Source organism: Opisthocomus hoazin, chromosome Z (genome assembly GCF_030867145.1).
Source record: "Opisthocomus hoazin isolate bOpiHoa1 chromosome Z, bOpiHoa1.hap1, whole genome shotgun sequence".
Classification (NCBI taxonomy): Eukaryota; Metazoa; Chordata; class Aves; order Opisthocomiformes; family Opisthocomidae; genus Opisthocomus; species Opisthocomus hoazin.
Window position 1 is genome coordinate 38,707,746 of NC_134454.1, and position 12,397 is coordinate 38,720,142.

Below are 12,397 nucleotides of genomic sequence, written 5' to 3' on the forward strand. Positions count from 1 at the left end.
GGCTGGTTAGCACAAAAGGAAGACTAGAGACTGTAGCCCGTGGTGATAAAGGGGGACTCTCTATATTCATGATCAAAAGGGATGCTTCTCAGTCTAGACAGGGTCAGCATAGAAACCAAACTACTAACTAGGAACACAGCATGTTCTCACTGCTTCAAAACCAAACCAACACAACAAAAACCACAAAATACCCATAAGTACCAGACTTGGGAGTTCAGGTAACGACGTCGTCTTAGACAAGACTACAACGGATATGGGAGGAAAGAAAGAATCTGATTGATTATGGTTTCAGTCTCATAGGATTGTTTCTGTGCAAAAATACCCACAAATTCACAGCTCAAAACTTCAAATATTTGTAAAAGGAGCATGTGCAACTTGTGACAAATACAGGGCCATGTGTTAACTCACCTACTGTGCATAGCAAACAAAACTCACGATCAGAAGATAGTTACAGCTCTGAATCAGCATAAAAAATAAAAACGACTTATCAGAGCAAGTGAGAATTTAATTTTATTCTCTCTATAGGAACTTGCTTTTCCCCCCATCTACAGAGCTTTCCCGAACTCAAAACACTAAAGGACCAATAGGACCTAAGAGAAAGCATGTAAGCCTTGGACTTGTTCCGTAGTACAGCAATCCACTTCACGCTGTGGACATCAAAACTTGATGGCTTACTTCCTCTAAAAGGAACGGCCATGCAGCAGAGCAACAGCCTGCAGAACTACTCGCTGTTGCATACAAATGTTTCTTCCTGGCACAATATTCATTTAAGCTACTCAGTAGTAACACAGCAAGAGACAAGCACAGAAACGAAAACACTGGTGTATTTGTTTAGAGATCCCAGAGAAGCTCTTTGCCTTACAGTAGGATTAATGACTGCATCTACATCTCCAGTAATCATGGGCGTTTATTAACTGCTGATCAATGTAGACTGAGGATGCAAGCAACTAGGATGGCTGCTGCTGCGAGTGAAGGAAACAAGATGAAGTGGCTGGGATGAACTGACACTGGCAAACTGAGCTGCTAGTGATCTCTCAACAGAAACTTCTAGAAGAATTACTGACTTCTACAGGTTTCTTAAGAAACCATCAGCAGCGTCCGTGCCATGTGCCAAATTCCGACATTAACTTCGTCCACAGTTTTGGAGCTAGCTAAGGGTTTTATGCAGGTAACCATACTCACAGACCACATACAAAGACGGAAATTCTCTCTCACTCTCTGCAATTCTCAACATGTCTATAAACTGACTTCATTCTATCACGACTAAGTATAGCATTCAGCCAAGTTTCCTTCCTCGTCTTTTGCAGCTGCCACAGAAGACACTCTCTCACCCCATTTTACTGTCCCACTTGGGACAACAGAACACAACAGCAGCTCCTTGCTCATCAGTTTGTTGTATACAGTAACCCAGATCACACAAAGGTATTCAGAAAAATCAGCTGGAAGAAAGAAGTGACAGATGCCAGTGTCAGAATCCAGCAGCATCCATCAGAAGAACAGTAACAGCCAACTTTTCAATAGCAAATAGCTGTTTCCGTGCACTTCTGCATAGAAGCCACAGGAGTACTCTTTAACAGAAATTACTGTAAATAATTTATAACTGTTCTTATTGTTACCTAATAAGGTAATTGGAATCCAGAGTGGAAGGCCAAGTGGAAGACATGCTCATATTGGAAGAGCGACTTGTAAGAGAGAGCTTGAACAGAGCAAATACACATGAATTCCCTTACAGATTTTACTGAATTCTTAGGTTATAGCTACCATTAGAAAGGTGGACTGAGAACATGCATCCAGTTTTTGATGTCTTAGTGCTACAGATGACCAGATGTCTGTAGACATGCTTCCTGATAAACATATTTATTCAGTCCTTCCCCGAACCAACTGTATGCCAGTCTAACTGCATGCACGTTTGTACAACTTCGCTTAAAATAATTAAAAATTACAAACAATTTACTTACTCTCTTGTGCTGCCTGGCCAATCTTGCCTTTGTCTCCTCCAGTTCTTTGTGAATCTTCAGAACATGCTTATTCATCTTACGAATTGTGGAATGTAAGATCTCCCAGATATAAAACCTAGAAAAGACACAAAGCTCAAAACACTACATTACACACTACTCCAAGATAGAAAATTAAATGTAGTTTCTTACAGAAAAATGTATCTGGGGGAATTTAAAAAACTTAGTATCATCTAAGACATCTACTACAGTGAGCAAACACTCGGCATATGAGAAAATACACCTGTAATCTAAAAAAGCTTAACAATGATTTCTTCCCTATTTTTTGCAGAACACTTGCAAACCAGCACTGTATCTTATACACATACTGCAAGACTACCAACATCAAATCGACTTCTCAGACCAAACAAGCCTCCAGTTCTCTATAAGCAATGCATCAATGGTGGTACAAGTTACACACCTCAACGAAAGACCAGGACCACACGAAGCTAGCAGCTATATAACACACAGCAACAGACTTTGTCTACAATAGTTCCAGCGTTGCTCCACTTTGGCAGGCTTGGAGACTACTGGCAAAATAACATACTAGCAACATTCTTGCACTGTCATGTAAACATTCATACCCCAACTCAGAAAGCAAAATGCTAAAGTATGTATTTTTTAGAAGGAGGAAAAGCTTAATTGTACCTTTTTCTTCCACTACTCAGCTTTCATAGATTAAACTATGTTCTGTCCACTTAAAATAGTAATTCAGAGATAAGTAATAACCGAAGACAAATTCTTGTTACCTAGTAAAATCATGTGCAAGCTCTGAAGAGAAGATCCAGTTTGCTACTGCAGCACAGTCAACAATTTGTGTCCGAATCATCTTGTCCACAAGCACAGCAATCATCTATATTTTGTGAAATACATGATAGTCGTTCAAAGTAAGAAAAGCACTTGTACACACAGTCTGTGTAAAATATTCCAGCCTCAGACAAAACCAGAGATGGTTTGATGTAACTGTACGTTAGTGATATTACTGGGTAATTTCAAATACTTTAGGAAGCTGGGTACTCCACCCTAAAACTGCTCAAATTAGGGGATCTATATCGATTACATAGAGCATTCTGATTTTGCTTAACGACCTTTTCTACTTCTTGTGAAAGTGATGTATCACTCTTCATTAACATACATACTTCCACACAAAAGCAAAAAAATACAAGTATCATAGTTGGAAGTGAGGCCTTAGAGACACAAGTCCTAGTATCTGACACTGAAGTACAAACCAGAGCGTATACACCAGTCAGATCACCATAACCAAGGAGCTACTGTCAGTCTACTCTCTGTGAACTGCAACAGTCTTCAAACATGACAGTAAGCTCTCCTCTACAGGACCTATTCACTTCATGGCAGAGCCAGCGCTGTGCAGTCAATGGAGGCGCTTACTTGCTACAGGCACTGCCACGATTCTTGGGAAGGGTTAGAAGCAATCCAGCAGGCAACTGCAGAGAGGAGTTACTGACTAAAGCAGTTGCAAGCTGTTCAGAAAAAAGGCTTATCTTAGTTACTCACGTGCTTGAATGCCACAGTATCTAAGAACCACAGCCTGCACTGTATTTATCCTTACAACCACCCATTGTCAAATAAGGAAGTGTAACAATGCTCCTTTTAAGGAAGGAAAATTAAAATAACTGAATGAATCATACAGAAGACTCAGCACTCAACTTTCAAGTCCCAGGATAGCATCCTATGCTCGATTTGTCCTCCTGTATCGCCAGGAAGAATTTCTGACTACTCAGCCTGATCGTCCAAGAAACACTGACCTAGGATTTTCGGAAAACATTTCATCTCAATGTTAAAGTTTCTCTCTACGAAGTCACCACCGTGACCTTACTTACAGGTCCAGGGACTACTGACTCCTATTGCTACATCACTGTCTGCAGCACAGATTGCTCCTTAACACTATATGCCTTGCGAGTATCACTGACTGCCTGAACCAAATCAGACATGGGAGTACGGCAAGCAGAATGAAAACAGACTCTGGACAAGCGTCCTGCTGTCCAGGCACCATTTCTTATGTGTGCCAGGGAGGCTGTGGACTCAAAAAATAAAGTCCTTGACCAGAAGCAAAAGATTGAACTGCACTAAATGCAAGAGAGGAAAATTTAAGTTCCATGATCAAGCAGAACAGCAGACCTTCATAACTTTTGTACTTGTTATTTTTAAAAGCGATCTTGATTTATTCACAAACTGTTTAGTCTGGGTTTGAAACCTCCATCTCAGTTTGGTCATGTTGCAACACAAATGAATGAAGAGGAAGAGGAGACAGATACTAGATTGCAGTAATGCAACTTCTTCTGATCCAGTTAAATGGCAGTAAAAAGTAGGTCAGACTGTAATCATCACATTTTCAGGGTCAGTAATTTAAGTAGAAAGTTTAATATGTAAAAAAAAATTCTGTTTTTTTCTATGTTTTTACTGTACGTAGGAGAGAGGTGACATCTTGCATTGGTATCTTTTAGGTGCGCAGCTTTTCCCCTTGGGAATGGACCACAGGTCCAGTAGCAGATGCAACGATTACCCCTGGTTCTCAGTGGCATCGTGTCCAAAAGTCTGGCCTATGCAGCTGTGAGGTACAGTCCACTTTCAAGCACAATGAAGTGCAACACAAACACACCAGTAAGGAACAGGTGAAATAATGAATGCAAGAAAATTCAGCTTGAGCTCCTTATCAATTTCTATTTATAGAAGAATGACAGCTGAGGGAGAAAACAACTGCTGAGAAGAAACTGAACAGCTTAAACAACCAAGACATTTTTCATAGGTCTTTTAAGGGGTTATTTCCTCTGACTCAAGAACGAACATAATCATGACACTATGAGACTGATATGTTCCGAACAGCCATTGACTGCAGCTCTGCTCACTCTGCGCATGCACAACAGCGACTCCAACATGAGCTTTGTGGAGTAACTCTATGGCTTTCACTTGCAACTGATAAAATAAAAAAGCCCTAAAATACCCCAGGTTTCCACATTTATAAGAATGTTTTGATACAAGATCTACATCTTTTTTCAATTTAGAAATCTACACTGCTCTCCAATTTTGAACAGAAAGATGATTTTAGCAAACGTTATTCTTTTCGTCTGACAAACAGTACAGTATGAATCCAAGTCAGAATGACAGCCTTTGCCCCCCCACAACAAACTCTGAGGAAGAAGTGGCCTCACCGATGTTATTTTATGTCCAGCCTTCATTTTAGGCACTAGTAACAACAGTAAATGCAATTAGAACTTTCCTTCAAGTAAGATGATAATAGACAAGTTATTTTTAAAGGATGTAGAGCAAACTGCAATGCTTTTTATTAAAAATTTCCTCTGTGAGAAGAAACTCACAGATACTTGACATCGCAACCTCTTACCTGTGGATGGTTTTTCCAAACCTCATATACAACCCTCAGAACATGGAGCTTCCCCTCATCGCTTTCAGCAAGCGTCTTGAAAACTTCATGAAACCTTTTAATAGATGTAAGTAGTCAGTGGAGGGGTTGGAATCAGGTCAGAAGAGCAGCAGATATAAGGCAAGTGGGTTAGACTGGCCAAAAGACAATTTTGTGACTATCTGCAGCAATTCTTGAACAACTATTCCCTGGAAAATATAACCATCCTGAGCTAAAACAGGCTACAAAGACATGACAGCTCCTAAAAGCAACTTAAATCTTAGTGGTGAACCTACTCCCTGAAGCTGAGCTACATTTCTCATACTCTTAAAAGTAGGAGGCACTTTTGTGCTTCATGTGCTTGTCTATACACAGCTGGAGCAAAATTTGCTGCCTTTTGAGCCGCAGACTTTCCTTTTGACATGTGTTTCCACAACTTTAGACACTTATCCAATTTGTCTCTTTTTGAAGGAAATGCTCCTGGAAGCCTCTTATTTTAGCAGAGTTGCGCTGACTGCTACGCAGCATTCACAACCTAGCTTATTGTAATTTAACTATACAGCATAAGAGCCTCTTTTTGATCTCGTGGCTGCCACTGTTGGTGTGCAGCAGTGAAAACAGTGTGACTCTAAGTATTCATTATCACCCTGCCTCTTGTACTACCGATTGCAGGTTACTACCTACAGTTTCTTATCAATATTGCCTCTATAAAGCTCCCAGGTGCAAGTTTTTGTAAGAACTTTACATATCTTTAAGAACAGATAGAAAAATAACTCATTAAGATGCATGTGACTACCTTTCATGTATCAAGAATACTTAAAAGCAACTCCAAAGCACACAGGATTAAAAAGTAGCTATTTTATCTCATTTTGCTAAAAAAGGTACAGTAAATTCTTTGAAAGTTAAAGCATATCTTTAAGGGATGCACTCAAAAGTATTTTAGAATGGATTTTACTCTGCTTTGATAGATAAAAGACGTTTACAGCAGACCGCTTTGAAGTTTCGTGTTTTCTTTCTGCATTTTTTTATACAGACGTAACTGTTGTAGAGTCATATTCATAGTGCAAGACATTGCGGTGGGAGCTACCCAGTCATTCAAATGTAAGGAGAAATCCTTGTTCCTCACTACAGTCAGCAAATTAGTAATTATAAAATGGAGTACTGTTCCAAACCTGTTTCATTTGTTTGATTTACATCACATGGCTGTAATATACACATCTCTGTTAATTCCATTCACACATATAACGTAGCATTTACACCACCTTTCCTTCAGCAAGCAGTGTCATTAGTTGTCCTTATCACATTGCATTGTGGAGCCCCTAAAACACTGCAGAAGCTTGCAGTCCGGTTCTTTTATCATGCATTTCACTGTCAGCATTAAACAGTTCCATAAGCCCCAAAATAATGCACATATTACACTTACTTTGCCAGGGCGCTGAAGGAGTGGCTGAAAGACTTTGCAGCTAGATGGAGCAGAGTCTGAACAAAGACTTCTATTTTCAGAGGGTTGAAGGTAAATCCTTCATCTGCAAGTTATGTACAGTTGAAACTGTAAGTACTTCAAGTAGAGCACGTAAGCTACTCATAAAACTGTAGAGTTAACTTATGGTTTTAACTCATTTCACAAAAAAGGTTTCATCAACAGGGTTTTCCAAGGCTGAGCAGGGAGCTAGTAAAGACTTTCCAAAATGTGCAGATCTTCAGGCTCCCATTTTGCCATGGGAGAAATGTGCAGAAAGAATACCAGGTCAGTTAAGAACCTATCAGAGACAGTGACCCTACCAACATGTAAGAGCACCGATGGACAGCAGCAGAGAGAGACAGCAAAAGAAACTGCAGTTATGCATCAAGCTGAAGGCCTGGCAGACCATAGAGAAGGGAGAGCGGACAAGAAGAGGGAAGGTAAGGATGACTAGGGTACAGCGGTTGGCTATTTATGATGTGGGAGAAGAGTCTGGCAGGCATGCATAGCAAATACGGGTACTAGGGGTGAATGGTGCCAAGTCCCCTCCAGTAGCTGCAGCGACCTGCAGCTGAAGACTGGCAGGATGGAGAGAACTCATCAGTGTGTGATGCCTAAAGCACATCAGGAAACATGACAGTAGATCCCAGGGCAAAAAACAGACTATTGCTGCGCTCTGCTTGCATAACACAACACTTGTGAGTATTACAGAAATATTGAAGCTGTCTCCACTGACAAGATCACTTCTCAATTCTCTGTCTTGCGCTCCTTCTCAACCCCTAAAACACACCGGCTTCAGGAATCAATGCTGTCTGTGGCTGTGAAGCTAAAAAGAATGCAAGTGAGTCCAAATGTGAGTTCGTATCTATGGAAGACTACAGCCAGCATGCTGGCTATCTGGGACTGCACTGAGGGGAGGGAAGCTCTCAGACAGGGCACATGCACTGAATCTCTGGGGTGAGGATAACAGCATAAACTGCACTTTGTTGCTAAGTCAAAGGAATTGTTAAATTCCTTCACGCTACCTCTGTCAATGACGACAAGAAAACACATTTCAAGCCCGAGGTTACCTCTGTTAAGAAAAACAGGCCTGCCTCTGCATGCAAGATGTTTACAACAAACCCTAACAATGGTGTATTATTTCTATTTACCAATAAACTGAAACCAACTAGTAGAAGGAAAAGCATACAGTTCTGTTAACCACACACCCATAGCTCAAAAGGAAGGCAGATAAGTCTACGCACGAAAGATATTACAGCCCATCAAAGCCTAATAGCATATATCTTACCATCATCATCATCCTGGTTTGGATTAGGCACATCTTTTAAAATGCTGAAGATTTCATCATTACTGGCCTTATTTTTAATTGCAATCGTTAAACAGAGTGCCACAGTATATCCAGGAAGAGACCCTAAACAAAAGCAAAGAGGTCAAAAACATGTAGAAGGCAAGGAAGTATTTTTCACCTCAGTTTGCCTCTCAGAGAAACCAGTACCCTTCACAGCTACACCTAAAACTAGCTGTTGCCAACATCATTGTCCACATCACTGTTCCACAAAACCGCTCAATGTGTTTTCTGGTCTTCACGTTAAATTAAAAACCTTCAGTAGAACCTTTAGAGCTGAGATCAGGTAATCGCTCTCCTGTTTAAAGCTCTACTTCACTTCCACCAGTTTCCTAAAAATACAATACTTTATTGTTTTTCCTCACTGTATATTTGATGATAACACTTTCATGCTTAGGATTGCCTTTACACTGAGTAATACAAGGAAAAATAAGCTATCTCTGCCTCAATCTTCACATCATCTACTGCCTGCCTATGCTTCATTAAACCAAGTTTACTGGTTAAATCTTCTGCGGTTTCACGAAGTTCAAAAAATAAACCCACATTATCACTTCATATGCTGACTTTTGCATAGTATTGTGTCCAAACAGGGGAAATGGATGAATTTTCCAATTTTAGACTTCTGGCAAACAATGCCACACAACACCACAACCACCTTAGCTAGAGTAACTTTATCTATCTGTATTTTCTTTTCTTCATGAAGTAACAAAGAGGACTGCATTACAGAGATCCAGACTTCATATACATTAATTGCTCACATGAAGCATTATTTACCCATATGAAAATCATGCGTATTTATTTCAGCCGTATTCCTCTTTACAAAGACAACTGATATTAAAATCAATCTAGTGTGCTCCCTTGCTCTCAAATACTACTTTCTTCAACTTCACCCATCAGTAACTTTAATACTTACTGTTACTTTCATCTCCATATTTGTAAATGCACACTGGATTAGCAGGACTGAGGACGGAAAAACTTGCAGGAACAATGTCTATTATTCGCTGATGGTAGGAGAGTCTGGAAGTAACAAGTTTCACAGCAGTAGAATTAAAATGGGAATAACACCAGGGCTAATTCTAACGTGACTGCTTTCTAATGGTTTTCCTGTATTTAACGTACACAGAACAAAAATCAGGATGTTTATACAACAGCATGGTAGTTTCTGCTGGGTAGTATGAGGTAAGTAAACAAAATCTACTAGTAGATGCTTTCTATTTGAACTGCTTGATGCTAGAGTTTCCTTCTCATACAACTAATTAGTCTGCCTGGTAGAATGTTTCATGCAAAAGCCTAAGATGTGCTGCAGAAAACTAGTAAGAAGTTGGTATTCAATGCAGGAAAAAAAAGATATTACACTTGATGTTTTCATTTTACTTTCCAGTTTATTTCTCTTCCACAAAAGCTTAATTTTGCTACCCATTTTCAGTGAAATGGAAGAGTGCCACAGAAAAATTGCATTAGTTTTGCACCACAATACTTTCACACTGAATTCACCCCAAACCAGATGAATGTTTTCACGTGGGATGCTGAATAACATAGGCTTTTTGAACACTTTGCTCTTTCCCTCTCCTGTATCCCTCTATTTCAACACTTTTAAGTCCAGCCCTGATTGTGTACTCTTGTTGTTGGGTTTGGGGTTTTCAGTTGTTTGTTTGGAGTGTTGGTGGTCTGTTTGTTTTAAGGTCAATGAACATCAGAGGCACCTAGAAGAATCAAGATCAGATTCTCAGTTTTTAGCATAACTAATGATCAGTTCCCCCTGTTTCTCTGAATGCTGAATACTTTCCAGGAATATTGGCAAAATTCTATTTATTGCCGTGCCTATGGTAAAGCATGTCTTTTTGTAATTACAGGTGTGCATACCTGGGATAGATAGCTCCCTACCATCTGCTCCACCTGTTTCTCCCTTTCTCTAAAGTAGTGTCTTAAGTGTCCTACAGCACATAAACCAGATTAAAATCATACAAACAACATACTCATCTCTTAACTGAAACTGAATTCTATGAACAGACATGCATAAGACAACAGTCAAGTTAAAAGCAATCTGACAGTATCCAGAAGCAAAGATCAAACTTTGCTTTGAATGCAACTATCAAAAGATCTTACTTACCGCATACATTTTTCCAAAACTTCTCTCACAAATTTGGGTTTGGGCTTTTCAAGGTCCTGAGTAAGACAGTCTGACCTATCAAAGGACAGAATGCAATAGCTTTTAGGAAAAGAATTTGTGCTTTAGTCCCTTCTTGGCTCGGAATAATAGATACAAGGCAATCCTGGTCTAAGTACAACTGGAGTGCTTGACACCTAGTTTTACAGTGCAGGCAATTTTAAGACAATGAGGTAAGTTTATCACTATTTCCTTATTGGCCATTACCATTCTCGGAATCTCATCTCTGGGTGATATATTTTCAAGCAGCTTCCCTTCCCCCATCAGATTAAAAATAATTTGTGCTTACGGTTAGCAGGTTTTCCCTTTCCTTAAGAAAGGAACCTTGTGTGATTTCATAGTCTGTTCCTCCCTCACAGGAATTTTTGAACTTCTGGCTGTTTTCAAACACATTTCAGACAAAGAACAGTCTCAAACACAGTCACTTGTGAGATTTGTGAAAAATGGCAGCTTGTGAGAGAAACCCACAGAAGTAGTGCCATCAAGGAACATCCAGGCAAAGAAAAATCAACCTGGATGTATACTAGGATAGCCAGCAAGCACTTAACTCCATGTAAGGACAACACAAGAAATTTGAGCCACAAAAACGTATGACAAGAAGGGCTGCACCCCTCTCCACAAGGGCACTTGGGCAGATCAGTTTTGGAAAGCATGTATGGTTGCAGGCTATGGAAGTTACTGTAGGAAGGACTTAACTCTGAGGTGACCTCTCTTGCTACACGGGTGCCTGGAATGGGAAGTTCAGGGGAACCTGCAGTTAGACATTGATGGAGTCCAGTGAGCTCCTGCTAGAGATGTGAGTTCAAGATTTGGCATAGTAAGAATGGATGGCAGGGCCAGCTCTAAACCTCAGGCGCTAGGATTTGACAGGAGGGAAACCAATCACAAGGTCTCAAGGATAGAGGTTATAATGAACGGTTTAGAGTAGGACAAAGGGCAAGATTACAGAATGAATACAGGTTACGAAGAGTCAGGACAAACCATTAAAAGTAAACTGAGAAGTCATTTTGACAAAATTGCTGGCAACTGACAGAGGGTGCAGAACAAATTAAAGAAATCACGTTCCTACTTCCCCTGTTTAGGGAACGCTTACACTGGCTTGCGATTTAACACAAATTTCACCAGGGACAATACAGTGACTAAAGAGATTATAAAGATAATCTGCTACTGAGTGGTGGTGAACAGATTAAGATCTCTGAAGAGATGGGAGAAAGGAATTAAGAGGGCCACTATGCTGTGACGTTTTCTGGGTAAGTTTGAAATTTTAAGGTTTTTACAATATCAGGTTTGAATCAAAAGAAGCGAAACTTACCAATCTTCCCAGCTCCAACGGAACTGAAAGTTGCTCAAGTGGTGAGAAAACCAGTTAATAAATCTTTATTAAAAGAAAAAGAAAGCTCCATTAAATGCCAGAAGCGCAGGAAAACTTTCAGGTGAGATTTTCTTATAAATACATTCTACTTTTCAAAAGCAAGCCTAAACTCTTACAATGTAATGCCATTACAGCGTTCAACAGGCATTTATGTTGACAGATACAAAAGACTGAGTGCAGAGAGTCATAAAGAAGCTTTTATGGACAATGAGCCAGCCTGTCACGTTCTGTTGTTTCATATGAAGAGATGACCTACTAAACTAACAATTAAAATGTAAACTTACTGTGAATATGCAACTTTCTCATTTTTCATGAGTAATTAACAGCTCTCCTACACGATGCAGACTTCACTCAAAGGGCAAAATCACCACCACTCTGCTGCTCTGGGTGGCACATACACCATTAATTCCGCTTCCAGCTCGCCTCCTAGACCACTAGGGAGCAGGCATAGTACTAGATAACACAGTACTATGCAACTATGAACAGCTTTGAACACAGAAAATTTGTCACCAAACATAAGTGTCCTGTACAGACAGCTAGATTTGTGACCTCCGGGGCAGTGCTTCTGGGAAGAAGAGGCGAGCCGTCAGTCATCTACCTTCTCTTCAGATTGCTCAAAGCCAGAGCCCAAAAAACATTTTGAATAGCACCAAGAAGTTCTAACAAGGACTTCTGACT

At 40.0% G+C, this 12,397-nt stretch overlaps 1 protein-coding gene across 1 annotated transcript in view; it reads right to left on the reverse strand.

Moving 5' to 3' along the window:
• NCBP1 (nuclear cap binding protein subunit 1) overlaps positions 1–12,397 on the reverse strand; it is a 34,026-nt gene that overhangs the window by 4,439 nt on the left and 17,190 nt on the right. Inside the window, exons 13-20 of the mRNA XM_075411108.1 lie at positions 11,660–11,722; positions 10,291–10,365; positions 9,094–9,197; positions 8,124–8,246; positions 6,797–6,899; positions 5,356–5,449; positions 2,744–2,847; positions 1,959–2,073 (exon numbers count right to left, since the gene is read on the reverse strand). Coding sequence (XP_075267223.1) covers positions 1,959–2,073; positions 2,744–2,847; positions 5,356–5,449; positions 6,797–6,899; positions 8,124–8,246; positions 9,094–9,197; positions 10,291–10,365; positions 11,660–11,722 — 781 coding nt within the window. The remainder of the gene's footprint in view (positions 1–1,958; positions 2,074–2,743; positions 2,848–5,355; positions 5,450–6,796; positions 6,900–8,123; positions 8,247–9,093; positions 9,198–10,290; positions 10,366–11,659; positions 11,723–12,397) is intronic.